Raw genomic sequence first — 20110 nt, forward strand, 5'->3', positions numbered from 1 at the left:
CCCACGACACCCTGGCCAATGAGGGTTGAGATGGCCACAGAGGGCGACTTTCCCATGACACCCCGGCCAATGAGGGTTGAGATGGCCACAGAGGGTGACTTTCCCATGACACCCCGGCCAATAAGGGTTGACATGGCCACAGAGGGCGACTTTCCCACGACACCCCTGCCAATGAGGGTGGAGACTGCCTCAGATGGCGATTTTCTCACCCCGGACAAGAAAGATATAAAAGGAACGCCAGGCAGGGGAGGTTGGTCGTCTTGGGGGTTGCGGGTCTTGGTGCTGGCTGGTTCGTCTGGTCCTGGGTCATTGTAGTCTCTGATCTTCTCCTTGGTCTTGGTTGATTGGTGTGTGGCCGGTTGGAGGCCACGGTACCTGGTGCTTGGAGCGGCATTGTGTTGCAGGTTTGAGTCCCGCCGAGCCGGATTGTCAAGGGCCGCACGAGGCGGGAAGGTCCAAGCTAGTATCCTTACCTCAAGCTCACCTTCCCTCTGAGCTGGGTGTATCAATAAAGGCTGTGGCCATCATTTCTTTTGGGGGGTGTGTGTCTGTATGTGGGCCCGTCTTCAAGTAGAATTGTGTAAGTGCTTTATTTTGCTCATTGTACATTACCTTTATTTATTCGTGATAACTCTGCTCTGTGTTCCCCTCCCCGATTATTGTTGTAAATAAGTTCCCCTCTTGTTGAATGTACCAGCTCGTTTCTGTGTTTTTCATTGGCTTGGCACGCTGTATACTGAGAGATAGCGAGGGTAAATTGTTCATTTGGTCCAGCGCGGCTCTGGTAACTCCGCTCGGTTACGCCGGATCTGAGTTGTTACCTGTGACTCGGATCGGACAGAGTCGGCCGAGGGTGTGGTTCCCCGGTAGTTAAACTGCATGGGTATTTAGGTATATTGAAATTAGGCAATTAACCCTTCCCCACGCCGTCGAAGTATTGGCGACCACGGTCCTTTAAGTGACCCGTTGGCTCCGGAGTTATCCGGGGTGATGACCTACAAAGTCCGGGTGTTCGGTGGAGCCGACTCTACTGCTCCCTCTAGCGGTCGTGCTCGCCATCGATACCCGGCACCACAACAATATACCAGTATGCATCCCTCGGCATCCCAGAAGATGGTTCCCATAACTTTGCTAGCTTTGCTGTTTCGTTTCTGGATCAAAATGGTCGAAGCAGCTTTCATCACCAGTCACGATACAGAACAGGAACTTATCACCCTCAGCAGAATGTCTTTGAAGCAACTGTGATGACACATCCATGCATGTGTGTTTCTGCGTTCCTCCATAAGCAAACAGGAAACTCAATGGGAACAAACTTTCCAATATCCCAAGGTCACTAACATCTCCTATATGGCATGATGTCTTATGTCAAGCTGTGCTGTGATCTCCCTAACCATCACCCTTCGGTGCTCACTGATCAGTGCATCAACTTTCTGCTCATTGTGTTCAGTCGTGGCGCTTCTCGGCCACAGTGTGGCTGATCAGCGATGTCCGTGTTTCCATCTTTGAATTGTTTCATCCAGCTTCTAACATTGCAGGCATCTGTTTTCCTTCAAGAAGATTTCAATCAATGCAAATATATGAAACCATATGTTGTTGACAGACATTTTGTCACAATGGATTGTGGGAACACCAGTGTTGTGCATGCACCGAGCCTGTGTTTATACTGGAGTGGATTGATGGATAAATGTCATTAATAACTTGCGTTCTACTCAGGTCAGGTATGGGAGCATATGCCAGAACAGCGCGTCGCTGCGTCCACTTTCCGCCGGTACTCCAGGGGCCTCCGTCTGGCCTTCCCCCAGGCAGATGCCAGGCCCATCCCCATCTCCTTGAGATGCCGATCAACCTGCTGCAACCACGAGGCACGTGGTCAGCCCACTGGCCTCCTCCACTCATGAGACTCCCTCGCTGAGAGAATCTGGTGAGCAGGATCAGCATCAGGAAAACGAGTCACATGTCCATACAGCCGCAACTGACGCTCACGGACTATGCAGGTAACAAATCTCATCCGAGTCTCTCTCAGCAACTGCTCGTTGGACACAAAATCTGACCAGTGATAGCCAAGGATTCTCCGAAGAGACCTGGTACCAAAGGAATTAAGTCTCCGTCTCAGATCCTTGGTCAGAGTCCAAGTCTCGCATCCATAGAGCAAGACTGGAAGCACCAAGGACCTGAAGACTCGGACTTTCATCCTCCCGCACAGGTACCGGCAGCGCCACACCCCATGATCCAGTGAATCCAAGACTCCCCAGGCCTGACCTAGATGTCTATTGACCTCTGACTCACAGCCAGCAGAGACATGAATATCACTGCCAAGGTAAGTGAATCTCTCCATGACATCAACATCGTCACCACAAACAGACACAGACAGGACAGCAGCATCCAAGATGTCATTGAAAGCCTGGATCTTAGTTCTGACCCAAGAAACCAGTAATCCCAGTGGCCCCGACTCCTCATTCTGCACCTCGAGGGCCCCCGAAAGGATATCTAATGTCTCCGCAAAGATGACTGCATCATCTGCAAAATCAAGGTCCGAGATCTTGGCATTCCCAAACGATGCACCGCAGCTTGATATTTCTGACATCCTCCCTAAAATCCAGTCCATACAAGTGCTGAAAAGTGTGGGGGCCAGTACACACCCCCTGACGAACTCCAGTAACAACTGGAAATAAGTCAGAGATGGTACCACCACACTTCACAGTACTCTCAGTACCAGAGTAGAGTTCAGACATCAGATCGATCAGTTTTGGTGGCACCCCACGAAGATCAAGAATCCTCCAGAGGGCATCCCGTTTCACTGAATGGAACGCTTTAGAGAGATCAACATAGGCTGCAAGCAGCCCCTGCCGAAACTCTCGTCTGCGTTCGGTGAGGACACGAAGAGGAAGGATACGGTCAATCGTTGACCTCTTTGGTGTAAAGCCTGACTGCTCTGGACGCTGGTGCTCAAGCAGATGGTGGCGAACCTTATCAAGAATTATCCGAGCAAAGACCTTGCCCGGCACTGAGAGCAGCGTCACCCCTCGGTAGTTGTTGCAGTCTTGGCGATCACCCTTCCCTTTCCAGAGAGGGACAACAAGGCCCCTCTTCCAATCAGTTGGGATGATGCCTGTGTTCCAGGCAGAGCACAAAACTGCATGCAACGACACGAGTGCAGCATTTCCACCAGCCTTGAAGTTCAGCATGGATGCTACAGATCCCTGGAGCTTTACCCTGTTTCAACCGGTTCACCGCAGCCTGTGTTTCAACAAGCGAAGGTGGACCACAGTTGATTGGAGGGTCAGCAACAGGGATGGTAACACCCTTGACGTCCAACTCGACAGCTGGGGGATCAGCCTGGTTCAACCGCTCAAAGTAACCGGCCCAGCGGGCCTTCACTTCAGACTCCTCTGTCAAGAGCCGACCACTCTCTGCTCTAACTGCAGTGCTCCGAGGGATGGGCTTGGATGAACGCAATGCGTGAATTCCACTGTAAGCGGGACGAGAATCACCTGTCCACAGGTGGTGCTCTACCCCCTCACAGATTCCTCGCACATAGGCCTCCTTGTCCACCCTTAGTGCACGTAAAGATTTACGCCTCAGCTCCCTGAACAGCTCAGCTCTGCCATTCAGCCTGGCCCTGCGACTCTGGTCAATGGTATCCAGTGTCCATTGAGAGACAAAATTCTTCTTTGCTCTGTGATGAGTTCCAAGACATCCACCGGCAACATCAAGGATGGTGGTCATGAAGGCGCTCCACAACTCTTCAGGACCCCCCAAAGCACCCAGACACCCCAAATGTCCACTCAGCCTGTTCGCAAACTCCTCAGCTACTCTCTGCTCCTTCAGCTTTCCAACATCCAGCCAAGGCTGGGATGGTACCATTCTCCAGGATTTAAGGTGCAGCTTTAGAGTTGCTACAACAAGCCGGTGTTCAGTCTTGAGGAACTGAGCACTCCGGTAGACCCTGCAGTTCTGGATCATCCTCCAGCGACCGTCAACGAGGACATGGTCAATCTCCTTTGCCACACTGCCAGCGTTGAAATACCAAGTCCAGTGATGAGCTTCTGGGCGCTGAAACCATGAACCAGCCACCCTAAGTCCATGACTTCTTGCAAAGTCAAGGAACTTAGTGCTATTCTGGTTCATAGTTCCTGACCCATGGGGACCAACAAAATGACCGTTTTTACAGCCATTTTTCCCTGCTGTGCAGGGGTTGGCTTTTTCTTGAGGCAATGTTTTATGGCCGGATGCCCTTCCTGACGCCAACCCTAGTCGCCTCTTACGACACAGGGATATGGTACACCTATTCTAACCGGGGCATACACCGGGACCAGTACACTGGTACTCATTTCGCCAACCTCGGAAGGATGACAGGCTGAGTCAACCCCCTGGTGTTAATTCAGCAGCTAACGGGGCTTGAACTCAGGACCCTGGGATCCCAAGCCACCACCCTAACCACTAAGCCAACACCAGGCTTCATGGGGACCAACACATGTCTCATAACCATCCCTATCAGTTCCTGTCGATGCATTGAAATCCCCCAAGACTAGAAGTGTATCTCGTCTGGGGCACTGATCAACCACAGACTCGAGCATGGCGTAGAATGCATCCTTCACGGTGAGATCACTCGCCTCAGTCGGAGCATAGACAGAGACCAGGGAAATGACACCTAAGGAGTGACGAATCCTTAATCTCATAATACGCTCGTTGACCGGTGTTACTTCAATTACCATTGGGGTCAGCTTATTTGACACAGCTACAGCAACTCCTTGAGTATGGAAACCATCAGAGCAACCAGACCAATAGTAGGTGTAACCACCCACCATTATCTTGCCGCAATCCGGTCTCCGAACCTCAGAGAGGGCTGCAATACCGATGTCCAAACGCTTGAGCTCAGATGATAACAGAGACAGGTGATCATCCTCTCTTAGGGATAGGACATTCCAGGCACCCACCCGAAGGGACCGCCTCAGGTTAACCCAAGGAGACCACCGTCTGGTGGACGACACCTCAGCACCACTCCGATACACTCTTCTGCAATCTGACCCAGGGATGTTATCCCGTGGTTTCCCTCCTTTCATCAAAGATTAGGGGTCCCGAAGGCTTTGCCCCAATCCTGTCATCCGGTGAGCTGCTGTGCGAAGGGAAGCTGCACAGGAGGTGCTCCCACGGAGTGGGTTTTTAGATTTTTTTGCGTTTTTGTGTTTTGCGGAATGAAAGGTTTTACGGTGGCTGGAGTGCAAATCCTGCCACCAACCTCCTAATAAAAAGTAACCCAACTGCAGGAGGACGTCCGCAGACACAGTTGGGCACTAGATATGGATGGCCGTTGGCTCACAAGGAGCTCCTCCGCCCTTTGACAGGTTTTGTTTTTAATCCTGCTGGGTGTCCATATCCAAACACCCTCCTCACCAGAAAACCTTGTGGGGGAGACTGTTTAGTCGCCGACAACCCGACCATACAACAGGTTAGTGCAGGTTTACATGGTACCTGTAGCAGGTCACAGATCTAACCCGACCTGTTCCACTAGATTTCCCCACAAACGTGTGGAATCCACTGATACTCATGACTTTTTTTTTTACAGCCCTTGAACAAATGACTGAGCAAAGAATGCTTAATGTAGCAACAAATGAGAGACTTCCAGGATGGTGGTGGACAGGTTCATTGAGAGTACACATTTAGGCTCGACAAGGCAGACGATCTCGTCCAACATGTCGTGCATTGAATACCAGTGGCTTTCAGGGATCAACTGAAGGAAACACTGGATGGTCTTGTCAGACAGGACATCATCACGATGGTAAAAATGCCAACCTCATGGATCAGTTTGATGGTATTCATACCTAAGAATGGTGCATCAGAAGTCTTCCAACACAAGATGCATATGGTAGTGGAAGGACTGCAAGGCATCTAGGTTATTGCAGATGATTTGGTCACAGTTGATTTTGCAGAGAGCTTGATGAATCCATTAGAGACCGTGACAAATACCTGGAAAAGTTTCTCCATCGATGCGATGAACGTGGTGTTGTTAAAATTGGACAAACTGGAACTTCGGAGGTAAGACGTCTTTTTGTTGGACACATTTCCAGGGGAAGATGACAATATGTTGATCCAGCTATAGTTAAAGCAATTTTGAAGATGCCATCACCAACTGATGTAGTAGGACTCCAACGACTGCTTGGACTTGCTCAATATCCGAGTTAGTTTCTCCATAATTTGTCAGATATCACTAAACTACATCAATATTTGATGCAGAAAGAAATGTTTGGAAGATTTGCAGTTACCAGACATCATTGTGTCAGATAATGGTCCAAAATTTGCATCAGCAGAACATGCACTATTTGCCAAGACATGGGGATTTAAACACTTGACGTCATCAACTCATGATTGAATAGTTGTTTGGTTTAGACTTTAGTGGGATAAAAACCATGTGGTTGATGTGAGTACCGCAGGTTAAAGTTCCATCTTTTACCAGACTCGGTAGCAAAACGGTTAGTGTCCGCTCAGGGTCGAGGAGGTCGGTGGTTCGAACCCTGGCCAAATCATATCAAAAAGACTTAAAAAAAAATTGAGCATGCTGTTTCCTTGCTTGATGCCCAGTATTTTAAAACGATAGAACATGGACAAATAACCAAAGGTTGGAAACCATTGCAAAGGCTTAATTGGCCTAATCGCCTTCTCTTGCCTTAAAGTTGATTGTAAAGGAACTCGTACAACGCACTACCTGCAGTTCAATGGCGAAGCTGAGAATGCTGCCAAGATCATCAAATGATTCATCATGGGAAGCAGAGTCCAGCCAATCAGTTCTTCAGTCTCTTCGATTGGCACAACTTGCCGAGTGAAGGTTGTGTTACAAACCCTGCACAAGCTTTGGGGTCATTGGCTGGAACACTGCAGCAGCTTCAATATTCGACTAAGGAAGGCACTCGTGCACTTGTCGGGATGAAGTCCCATCAGCAGCATGACGACAACACGCATGTTAAAACACTTAAAGCAATACACCCTGACGATACTGTGTGGATGAAACTGCATGTCCAGATTCAGTGCTGTGTTGGTACATATACAAATGTGGTGGTCCTGCAAGTAAGGGACACAATGCTGGAGGAATCGCAGGAATCGCCATCTGTTGATTTATCGTGACTATAATAATCAGTCTCAGAATCCAGCACCAGTCGCAGATCATGAAGATAGCACAAGTCTCCAGCTTGATTGAGGTGTGTGTGTGTGTGTGTGTGTGTGTGTGTGTGTGTGTGTGTGTGTGTGTGTGTGTGTGTGTGTGTGTGTGTGTGTGTGTGTGTGTGTGTGTGCGCGCGCGCGTGCAAAATCCGTGAGTACTCATCGCGCTATTCCTGTTTTATAAAACTGAACTTGTTAATAAATATGTGGATACTCAACAACACATGTGCAGGACTTAACTTTTGTTATAATGATTATGCACACATTGAGTTTCGGTTTACCAATGAACTACTTGAAGATCTGAATTGCTTGGGAGAGGTTTCCTACCGGCCACGCTCGAGTCCCACGTCATGATGGGAACGCCTTCAGCAAGAACTTCCAGTCAGTGACATAAAATAATTATCGATAAAGAATGAAAATCTTTGAACTGTCTGTCGTTGCAGCTTCGAAGGGGACTTTTAAAGGACTCGACCATGGACGTGGAACCGTGTGACTTGGTTTTAATGCAATTTCTTGAGCAGCTCTGTTTTCTGTCAGCGGACGCTACCGGAAATGCCTTTTGCATAGTACCGGATTTAGGGGTGGCCAGGTGGGGCCATGGCCCCGGGAGCCCCCACAACTTCGATGACATTTTGAAAATCCCTTGAAAATGTGCTTCTAAAGTTTCATTGTCAGTGAATGAAGATTGTAAACTCTTTGTAGGGATATCTTTTCAAAATTGTCCGTCATTGTGAGGGTCCTTTTCAAGCTTTGACTTTTTCAAGCCGTTTATTCCACGGTCCACAGAACGGATCCAACGTGGTCAAAAATTCCTGGGGCAAGCCTCGGGCATTGGGGGCCCACATTCGGATCTTTTTTTGGATCGATCATCGATGCTTCTGATGGTTGAGCATGGCCAACAAACTACGGCATTGCCCGCCAGAGCCCAGCAAGCACAGACGGAATACAGAGGTCCAGCCAGAGGAGAGGTGAAAAGGTGAAAGTCGACGTGGTAAAACTCGGCCAGGCCAGCACAGCACACGGCCGGCAGGGGTAGTATTGCACACACTGAAACTGCGACTGGCAGGGAACGCTGTAAATACCCTGCTTACTGGCATGCACAGCACAGTAACACGGTGTGACTTTCTATGTTCCAGGTGTGTGAAACATACTTGTTGTTCATGATTCTGGTACGTCCCACGTGCACTCTGACGATATTTCGGTTACTCGGTACCTACCAGCTGCAGAAACCACAATGAGCGGCTTCGGTGCCGACAGGCACAAATCCAGGGCTCCACGGAAATATGACGGTGGTGCTCAAAAGCGGAAACGTTCCAAGGAAAAAGATGAAAGACACAAGGCCTTCGTTGACAAGACCCGGAAAATCTCAGAGTTTTTCACTCCTGCACAAACAGGCGATTCGTCCATGACAGAGGCTGGAACACCAACAGAGACAGAAGAAGCGGATTTGGCAACGCAACCCCCGCATCAAGATTCGCCCAACATCTCGGAAGGTTCCACCAATGAAGAACATGCATCAGATGAAGAAGCGCGAGATATACTGACTGATCGTGGACCTGGCTTTGCCAATGACATTGCATGTTGGCCTCCTGAGCGACCATCATCAGAGATGATCGACTGCTGGGCATCACGAGATTTGGAGCCCCTGCAGAATTCGACTGGTCCCTTTGATTCATCCATACAGTTCGTTGAAGGTAGGAAACGCTGCTGCTCCAAGAATCTTTTTTACCGTAGACTACAAAACGGAGAGTCCATGAAAAGGTCCTGGCTTTGCTTCTCCACATCAACCGGCAAACTGTACTACATCGCTTGCAAGCTCTTTAGAGGCACTACTGCCCTGGGCGGGGAAGGATTCAACGACTGGAAGCATGCCAGTCATTCTATCGAGGTGCATGAGTGTTCGCATGTGCATTGTGCGAATATCCGCTTGTCAGAAAGATCAACATCCGCAGGTCGTGTGGACACTGAACTCGTCAAACAGGTGAGTGAGATTGCATCCGATTGGAGGGAGGTGGTGAAACGAAGTGCGAGCGTGATATCGTTTCTCGCTGAGCGTGGTCTGGCGTTCCGTGGATAGGATGAAATTGTTGGGTCACGGACGAATGGTAACTACCTTGGTTTAATGGAATTACTTGCGGAATACGATTCTTTTTTGGTGCAGCACATTCAGAAATATGCCAACCAAGGTAGTGGCCACACCAACTACTCATCATCTCCGACATGTGAAGAGGTAATCTCCGTCATCGGAAAATCTGTTCTGGATAACATCGTCACTCGTGTGAAAGAGGCAAAATACTTCTCTGTGTCAGTCGATTCTACTCCTGACAGAAGCCACATCGACCAGCTCACAGTTATTCTACGATACATCGAGAACGAGGCTCCAGTGGAGCGTTTCATGACCTTTCTGAGCAACACAGGACACACTGGACTCCAGCAAGGATTACTGGATTTTTTGAAAGCCACTGGAATGGGCATCGCTAACTGCCAAGGACAATCTTACGATAACGCATCCAATACGAGTGGCCGATACAGGGAATGACGATGACGATGGAATGATCCAACAGAAGAACCCTCTCGCAATATTTGTGCCATGCGTGATGCACTCACTGAACTTAGTAGGTCAGTCGGCCATGAGATGCTGTAGACCTGCAGCAGCATTCTTTGAATTCGTGGAACAAGTGTATGTATTTTTTACAGCTTCCACGTCACGCTACGCCAGATTATTTGATGCCCTGAAAGCCAAAGGTTTGCAAGTACCAAAGCGCTTTAGCGACACTCGCTGGTCAGATCATTGTTATGCAACCCGAGCTCTTGTAGACGGTTACAGCGAAATAATGGATGTCCTCGATTAAATCACAAACGATGAACAACTGAATATTGAAACAAGAAACACCGCCGAGACACTTCACCAAACGATGTGCACACTTGAGATAGGGTTCTATGCTGGTTTCTGGTCTACTGTCCTTGGTGGATTTGATCGTATGAGTAAAACCCTTCAGTTGCAAGCTACCGATCTCAACACAGCCGTGCAGCTCCTCAAGTCACTGGCGAGCTTCGTGCAGTCATTACGCGATCAGTTTGATACATTCGTTGTTGACGGAGTGGAACACTCAGGTACGGAGGAATTCGCTCACGGATCGCGTAGACGAAAGCGTAAGTTCCGCCTCGCTCCCTTGGACTATGGACACACTCCAGAAGTAGAACTAGACGCCAAGGAGTCCTTTCGCATCAGTGGATACGTTGCAGTGATCGACATACTGCTGCCGCAGTTGGAAAAGCGTACAAACGCTTACAGCGAGATGAGCGACAGATTTGGATTCGTGCGTGCTCTTGTTCAACTCGAAGTGTACAGATTCGAGAGTCATGCTCCAAGCTCGTCGAGCTGTATCAGGAAGATCAATCACCTGACCTCACAGATGAAATTATTCAGTTCCAAGCCATGATGAAGGAGTCAGAGCCAGACTTGGGCCGGAGTGAACTCGAGATGTACAGTTTTCTCATCGAGCGAAAACTCACCGATACTTTCCCAAACGTGGAAGTGCTGCTTCAGATTTACTGCTTACCGATGGTGTCGAACTGCTCCGGGGAGCGCTCGTTTTCGAAACTCAAGCTTATCAAGAACCATCTTCGCTCCACGATGGGGCAGCAGAGACTGGTCAATATGACCATCATTTCAACCGAATCCGATGTGTGAAATTCCATGCAGGTTGACAGTATCATATCCGAGTTCACTGCCGCGAAGTCGCACAGGAAGTTTGTCCATTGATTTAGGCACCGTGTGTTTGTTCATTGATGTGGATGACACTGACGTATATTTGCAGTCGCTGGAAGTCGGCTATTAATCACCATTTCGGATTTCTCTTGCCCAGAGTGTTTTTAGAAGTTCGAAGATTTTTAGTCGAAGTTCATAGTATTATCAATGACAGTACGTCGTTGTGATTTTAGAATGGGCTCAGAGATAAGTCATCAGCTCATAGATAAGTCACCAGCCATATTAACAACAATTCTTCCATCTTGTCATATTGTCAGATTTAATTGTAATTTGTGAACATATGTATATGCCAAATCATTCCTGATCAGGATCTGCCAAATCAAAAGATACAAATTCAGTTGTTGATTAAAAAGCAGTTATAATTGATGTTGTTGATTAATCTCCAACTTTGGGGGGCTCCCCATAATCATTGTGCCCACGGCCCCCCACATGGTAAATCCGGCCCTGCTTTTGCATGACCAAGACTTTTACCTGAACATTGCGTATAGCATGAAATTAACGCAAATTGATCCTCATAATATTGTGAAACATGATTTAAACTCGACCTTCAATGCAATTTTAAAAATGCGTCCATCAATAATAAATAACGGGGAAGAAGCAAGACTTCACTGATCGTACCTTGCCACACCTTGATCCCATTCACCACACCGTGATCCCATTTACCACACCTTGATCCCATTCACCACACCGTGATCCCATTTACCACACCTTGATCCCATTCACCACAGCTTGATCCCATTCACCACACCGTGATCCCATTTACCACACCTTGATCCCATTCACCACACCGTGATCCCATTCACCACACCGTGATCCCATTTACCACACCTTGATCCCATTCACCACAGCTTGATCCCATTCACCACACCGTGATCCCATTTACCACACCTTGATCCCATTCACCACAGCTTGATCCCATTCACCACACCGTGATCCCATTCACCACACCGTGATCCCATTTACCACACCTTGATCCCATTCACCACAGCTTGATCCCATTCACCACAGCTTGATCCCATTCACCACAGCTTGATCCCATTCACCACAGCTTGATCCCATTCACCACAGCTTGATCCCATTCACCACACCTTGATCCCATTCACCACAGCTTGATCCCATTCACCACACCTTGATCCCATTCACCACAGCTTGATCCCATTCACCACAGCTTGATCCCATTCACCACAGCTTTATCCCATTCACCACAGCTTTATCCCATTCACCACACCGTGATCCCATTTACCACACCTTGATCCCATTCACCACAGCTTGATCCCATTCACCACACCTTGATCACATTTCCCACAGCTTGTTCCCATTTACCACAACTTGTTCCCATTTACCACAACTTGTTCCCATTTACCACAACTTGTTCCCATTTACCACAACTTGTTCCCATTTCCCACAGCTTGTTCCCATTCACCACAGCTTGATCCCATTCACCACAGCTTGATCCCATTCACCACAGCTTGATCCCATTCACCACAGCTTGATCCCATTCACCACACCTTGATCCCATTCACCACAGCTTGATCCCATTCACCAAACCTTGATCCCATTCACCACAGCTTGATCCCATTCACCACAGCTTGATCCCATTCACCACAGCTTTATCCCATTCACCACACCGTGATCCCATTTACCACACCTTGATCCCATTCACCACAGCTTGATCCCATTCAACATACCTTGATCCCATTCACCACACCTTGATCACATTTCCCACAGCTTGTTCCCATTTACCACAACTTGTTCCCATTTACCACAACTTGTTCCCATTTACCACAACTTGTTCCCATTTACCACAACTTGTTCCCATTTCCCACAGCTTGTTCCCATTTACCACAGCTTGTTCCCATTTACCACAACTTGTTCCCATTTACCACAACTTGTTCCCATTTACCACAACTTGTTCCCATTTCCCACAGCTTGTTCCCATTTACCACAACTTGTTCCCATTTACTACAACTTGTTCCCATTTACCACAGCTTGTTCCCATTTACAACAGCTTGTTCCAATTTACCACAGCTTGATCCCATTTACAACAGCTTGTTCCCATTTACCACAGCTTGATCCCATTTACCACAGCTTGATCCCATTTACAACAACTTGTTCCCATTTACCACAGCTTGATCCCATTTACGACAGCTTGTTCCAATTTATGACAGCTTGATCCCATTTACCACAGCTTGTTCCAATTTACCACAGCTTGATCCCATTTACCACAGCTTGATCCCATTTACCACAGCTTGTTCCAATTTACCACAGCTTGATCCCATTTACCACAGCTTGATCCCATTTACCACAGCTTGTTCCAATTTACCACAGCTTGTTCCAATTTACCACAGCTTGATCCCATTTACAACAGCTTGATCCCATTTACCACAGCTTGATCCCATTTACCACAGCTTGATCCCATTTACAACAACTTGTTCCCATTTACCACAGCTTGATCCCATTTACAACAGCTTGTTCCAATTTATGACAGCTTGATCCCATTTACCACAGCTTGATCCCATTTACCACAGGTTGTTCCCATTTACAACAGCTTGATCCCATTTACCACAGCTTGATCCCATTTACCACAGCTTGATCCCATTTACCACAGCTTGATCCCATTTACAACAGCTTGATCCCATTTACCACAGCTTGATCCCATTTACCACAGCTTGATCCCATTTACCACAGCTTGATCCCATTTACCACAGCTTGATCCCATTTACCACAGCTTGATCCCATTTACCACAGGTTGTTCCCATTTACAACAGCTTGATCCCATTTACCACAGGTTGTTCCCATTTACCACAGCTTGATCCCATTTACCACAGCTTGATCCCATTTACCACAGCTTGATCCCATTTACCACAGCTTGATCCCATTTACAACAGCTTGATCCCATTTACCACAGCTTGATCCCATTTACCACAGCTTGATCCCATTTACCACAGCTTGATCCCATTTACCACAGCTTGATCCCATTTACCACAGCTTGATCCCATTTACAACAGCTTGTTCCAATTTACCACAGCTTGATCCCATTTACAACAGCTTGTTCCAATTTACAACAGCTTGTTCCAATTTACCACAGCTTGTTCCAATTTACCACAGCTTGTTCCAATTTACCATAGCTTGATCCCATTTACAACAGCTTGTTCCAATTTACAACAGCTTGTTCCCATTTACCACAGCTTGTTCCCATTTACCACAGTAATCCCATTTACCACAGCTTGATCCCATTTACAACAGCTTGTTCCAATTTACAACAGCTTGTTCCCATTTACCACAGCTTGTTCCCATTTACCACAGTAATCCCATTTACCACAGCTTGATCCCATTTACAACAGCTTGTTCCCATTTACCACAGCTTGTTCCAATTTACCACAGCTTGTTCCCATTTACAACAGCTTGTTCCCATTTATTACAACTTGTTCCCATTTACTACAACTTGTTCCCATTTATTACAACTTGTTCCCATTTACTACAACTTGTTCCCATTTATTACAACTTGTTCCCATTTACTACAACTTGTTCCCATTTATTACAACTTGTTCCCATTTACCACAGCTTGATCCCATTTACCACAACTTGTTCCCATTTACCACAGCTTGTTCCCATTTACCACAACTTGTTCCCATTTACCACAACTTGTTCCCATTTACCACAGCTTGTTCCCATTTACCACAGCTTGTTCCAATTTACCACAGCTTGTTCCCATTTACCACAACTTGTTCCAATTTACCACAACTTGTTCGCCTTTACCACAGTAATCCGATGCAATGACCGCGACTTCCGGCTCAACGTTGGCTGTTCCTTGGTGATTTTCACCACATAATGAAAAACAACCACGACACGAACAGATGAAATACCCGACGAGTTTCTCATCACCGAAGTCTCCATTTAATCGGTCATAAAAAAAACTTCCCTTGCCTCAAGACTTGTCCAAGAACTATAATTCTGTTGTATCGTAAAGTTCTCCAAGAATGAGGAATCCGATATTCTCCAACCAAACATCGGAAACGTAACAAGGTTTGCACCATACACCTCCTGGCCGCTCACCTTGATCTTCTTCTTCTTCCTCTTCGCACCCTTTCATGTCCAGTCGATGCACAACACCACAAATCCGCAAGTAGAATCCTTGTTTGAAAAGTTTAAGATAAAACCGTTCGTGGAGCAGCTCGACAAGTGAAACAATCGTTCCAATAGTGATACCGGCACAAACAATACTAATTTTCTTGCGCTCACTTAATTATATTTGAATTATAACGACGTGAGCCATCAAAAAAGCCAAGATGGCGGCCGCCAATTCGTGACGTGGAAAGTTCTTCCAACAAAAGTATCGCTCGTATCAAGGGAAATGTCCATTGTGAGAGGTTGTCGTGGCAATATTGAAGTGATTCTAATGCTGGATATAAAACATGCTCGATTTTCTTCAGAAGCTCTGCCCTCATTGTGCTGAATCGGGCATAAGAGCGGGCCAGCTTGTTCGTGAAAGACTTGGGGGCTGGGGAAAAAGTTTCCCCCACTCCCAATCGACCCCCACACTTCCCCGGGAACGTGGGAATAATTGTGGCCGTTCCAGAGTAATCCGATTTGATCAAATGATTTGTTTCTCTCGGTATTAACCGTTAATTAACATAATTTAGTAAAAACATACATTCTACGACGTTCTTTGATGTACTCAGACTACTCACGCTGCACTTGGACATAGGCCGACACCGCACATTTACCTGGAGCGATTTATTTATTACATACAGAAAAACGCGGAAGGGGTGGAATTTATCAGAAAAAGACAAACAAGCCGGTAGGCGACATGGGTGGTCGCTACATAATTGCATACTAGTCATAGTTTTTGACGGATGGGGCTGAAATTTTTTTGAATAAGAGGTTGATTATAGTGTGCACAAAAGCATTGAAGCCGATTTTTGATTTTCGAAAAAGATTAATTTTTTAGGATTTTTCAAAAATTTCAAAGTCCCGTTGCTCGGCAACGGTGGTTTCCATAGCAACGGTACTCAAAAGCATAGAACGAGATCCTGGTATGAACCTAGCTGTCAAGTTTCATCAAAATCGGTTGACTCCTCTGGCCTCCAGAGCTGTCCATTACATCGACATACATACAAACAAACGTACAGACAGACGGAAAAAGTGAAAATAAGGGTGCTCTCGCGACCACCCCACAAGCCGGTAGGCGACATGGGTGGTCCCTACATAATTGTATACCAGTCATAGTTTTTGACGGATCGGGCTGAAATTTTTTGACAAAGAGGTTGATTATTATAGTGCGCATAAAAGCCTGGAAGCCGATTTTTGATTTTCGAAAAAATTGATTTTTTCGGATTTTTCAAAAATTTCAAAGTCCCGTTGCGAGGCAACGGTGCTCAAAAGCATAGAACTCGATCCTGGTATGAACCTACCTGTCAAGTTTCATCAAAATCGATTGACTCCTCTGGCCTCCAGAGCTGTCCATTACACACAAACATACAAGCAGGTCGTCGACATGGGTAGGCGCGACATAATTGCATAGGAGTCATACAGTTTTTGACGGATCTGGCTGAAAATTGACAAAGAAGTTGATTATAGTGCGCATAAAAGCCTGGAAGCCGATTTTTGAAAAAATATATTTTTTAGGATATTTCAAAAATTTCAAAGTCCCGTTGCGAGGCAACGGTGGTGTCCATAGCAACGGTGCTCAAAAGCATAGAACTAGATCCTTGCATGAACCTACCTGTCAAGTTTCATCAAAATCGGTTGACTCTTCTGGCCTCCAGAGCTGTCCATTACATACAGACATACAAACAAACATACATACAGACAGACGGAAAAAGTGAAAATAAGGGTACTCTAGCGACCACCCAATACATACAGACAAGCGGGTAGGCGACATGGGTGGTCGCTACACAATTGCATACTAGTCATACAGTTTTTGGCGGATCGGGCTGAATTTTTTTGACAAAGAGGTTGATTATAGTGCGCATAAAAGCCTGGAAGCCGATTTTTGAAAAAATAATTTTAATGATTTTTCAAAAATTTCAAAATCCCGTTGCCAGGCAACGGTGGTGTCCATAGCAACGGTATTCAAAAGCATAGAACAAATCCTGGTATGAACCTTCCTGTCAAGTTTCATCAAAATTGGTTGACTCCTCTGGCCTCCAGAGCTGTCCATTACAAACAAACATGCAAACATACATACAGACAGACGGAAAAAAGTGAAAATAAGGGTACTCTAGCGACCACCCAATTAAAGGACAGAGATAAAGAAAGGTAGGGCAGTGCGTGACGAGTGGAGAGCAGAGATAAAATAGGGAAAGACCAAAGTACATTACCAGCACTGGGATTCAATTCTGAATTGGCTTACCGGTGTTGGCTTTGGTTAGGATGGCTGGCTTGGGATCCTAAGGTCTAGAGTTTGAGCCTCGTTTTCCACTGAATTAACAACAGGTGGGGTTGACCAAGCATGCCTTCCTTCCGCGGTCGGCGAAATGATTACCAGTGTACATGTACTGGTATGGGGACACAGCATCAGCGGCACAGCAGCGCCCCAACAAAATGATCGTAACCCGGCAGCCAAACGACCATATGCCAGAAGGAGGACAGATGAGATTTTAAATGTCCACAATCAAACGTGATGAAACTACAAGAAAAAAATTGCCATCCATTGCACCATTATGATTGTGACACTGCTATACAGCTTGGAGATGCGGATGCTCCACAAGCACATAAAATTCCTCAAACATTTCTGCCGAGAGTGCATATGTTCAATTACCAGCGGCAGACAGCAAAACAAGGTACTTGACACTGAACTTTGAGACAGATCAGGCATGGTTACTACTTCTACAGAATCAACTGTGTTGGACAGTGTATGTTGTGAGGATGTCAGTCAGATCCAAAAAGATGCATTCTCCAGCCAGCTATCCACCGGTAATCAAAAACATGGCAGAAACCACAAGCATGACAAGGCTGGCCCATGTCCTGCCATGCACTGTCTTTCAGTGAACAATCGTATTAATAGGTAAAACTACTCTACTGACTGAATAATAACCATTTCAAAGTTTTATTGCAGAAACCACATAATTAACAATGTTGCTCTGCCTTTTTGAAAATATTTCAAAATAATCGATATTAAATTCATATCACTCAAAAAAGAAAGATATGACGACGCACAATAAAGTTTATATTGAAGGGACAGCGACAGTTAGCATAGTAATATCCACAACCAGGTTAATCTTATCGCAAGACAACCCAGTGTCTTGCTGGCCCAGTGCATTTGGTGAATTTATATAATTCTCACAGAAACATTACTTGAAGTACAAAAATGCAATGGATGATACAACAACAAAAAAAAAAAAATCAGAGTTAATCAAACACTAAGTTTGATAAACACCAAATTCTCCATATACATGCACTGCATATAAAATCGACATACCTGAGATTGATAATGAGGAAATAAAACACTGACAAAATATGATGTACAATCACTCAAACTGTTAATTCGAAGTTTCGAGCATTTTCAAATATCAGCAAAGCATTTGAAGAAAAGAAAGAAAGAAAAAAAACATCAGAACTTTTGCAAAGTGCCCAGATGTTGGATTTATAGTCATCGGCTGGGCAAATTGCACATGATTTCAAAATTTGCATCCCATATTGAAATATAGAAATTAAAAACTGCATTCGATATTTCAACTCGATATTTAGCACTTGAATAAAATAGATTTACTCAGTCAAGCTGTAAACTCATTCCGGTGTTTCACAGGTGGAACGATTCATCAATGTGTGCGCCGTCCCTCGGATGTGCGTTAAACGGGAATCCCGTCTGTCAGTATTCATTGGTACACGATAACGATCCCACGCTTTCCTTCGCAAAGAGTTGGCGACCCATCACCGGTACCCTGAACAAATTCCAAATTCCTGCATTGACTTCCTGAGCGTCGGAATGGTGACCAGACCACGATTGTAGCCAGGTAACTGCTTCGGCAACACAAACCCTCTGCCTGGGACATGGTACACGATGACGATATCTACATTTTTGACCCAATCCTTTTCCCCTTTCTGCATTGACACATGATAAAAAAAATAAGTATGCACTGCTGCATCAGCTATCAAAAGAAAGATTCAACCATTCATACCACATACCATGGAGATTTACAAGACAAATTGAGTATAAATCAAATCAAAATGGTGCTAAAATAAAAGAAGAAGCAAACCATTGCATTCCAGCATATGTTGACTTGCATATAAAGGGGAGTGCAAGAGGAAAAGCACCCAACAAGAGTGCATGTAATATTCTACTTGAAGAATAAAGGAGTCATGATCTGCAGCAAGAGCCATCTTGCGAGGCCTTCAAATCTCCACAAACTAGTCACTCATCACTCGCGTAGGTTTAATGTCCGTAAAGCATTGTTGGGATTTACAGCAAGTGTCGCCACTGCACCGTCATTGAATTCAAAGGAGATTGCACCATCAAGCACCAAACAGGCATCCCAGCAGCGTGAGCGCACTGATACCCTGAAAGAAGCAAATTGTCAGAACACATCACAACATAATGGATGTCACTTATTAAATCACGACCATATTGATGTTGCCAACTCAAAAGCAGGAGCAATAGCTGTTTTCAATTACAATTAATGATGATTTTAAGTCATATCAGTTTATGTCATCGTTTTTACGTGTTGGCAAATAGGGAGCATAACTATCATTTGTAAGTTGCTCGAACACTCACGAAGTTGTCTGTTTTTGTGCATCATACAGTTCTGTAAGGGGCATGATTGGAGAGCCTGAGGTGTTCTGGCAAAAACAAACCATGTGATCAGGGACCTTCTCAAATCATGTTTTCTTTGTTGAAGATGCGCTACCACCAAATCATGTGACCGACAAAATAATGAGGAAACGTCAACCTGTGATCAGGTTTATTTATTTCGTGTCTCACATGGACTGAAGTCAATCACTCACTATCGGACGATGAGACGGTCACTTCTTTCTGTGTCTCCACAATTTCACCGACCTCGACTCACTCAAGCCACATCACTTTCCAACCCACCCCCCCCCCCCCAACGCAAATGTAAGCATACATACCATATGTAAATATTTATATACCTATGAAATGATAAGTTCCAATTGCATATTTCATTTTATTACCTCCGCCACTGAAAGTGATGGAGGGTATGTTTTCACACCCTCTCTGTCTGT

At 45.8% G+C, this 20110-nt stretch overlaps 2 protein-coding genes and 1 long non-coding RNA gene across 14 annotated transcripts in view; 1 reads left to right on the forward strand and 2 right to left on the reverse strand.

Moving 5' to 3' along the window:
- LOC147032885 (sperm flagella and cilia-associated protein 2-like) overlaps window positions 1-14990 on the reverse strand; it is a 204223-nt gene extending 189233 nt beyond the window's left edge. For 5 of the 12 annotated variants that reach the window (XR_015055389.1, XR_015055390.1, XR_015055388.1 and 2 more), the window contains exon 1: window positions 14687-14988. The gene's annotated coding sequence lies outside the window, so the exon portion shown is untranslated. Of the gene's footprint in view, window positions 1-14666 lie in introns of all 12 variants that reach the window. The other 7 variants (XR_015055392.1, XR_015055391.1, XM_085870859.1 and 4 more) reach the window with 5 other exon arrangements.
- The window catches only part of LOC147032887 (uncharacterized), a 103144-nt gene that overhangs the window by 32118 nt on the left and 50916 nt on the right, over window positions 1-20110 (forward strand). The window lies entirely within an intron of this gene.
- Window positions 17963-20110, reverse strand: part of NADK2 (NAD kinase 2, mitochondrial) — a 96427-nt gene continuing 94279 nt past the window's right edge. Inside the window, 1 exon segment of the mRNA XM_085870860.1 lies at window positions 17963-19429. Within this exon segment, the coding sequence (XP_085726986.1) occupies window positions 19291-19429 (139 nt within the window). The 3' untranslated portion in view covers window positions 17963-19290.

This window comes from Eptatretus burgeri, chromosome 2, assembly GCF_056783735.1.
Source record: "Eptatretus burgeri isolate ZD-2024b chromosome 2, Ebu_testis_v1, whole genome shotgun sequence".
Classification (NCBI taxonomy): Eukaryota; Metazoa; Chordata; class Myxini; order Myxiniformes; family Myxinidae; genus Eptatretus; species Eptatretus burgeri.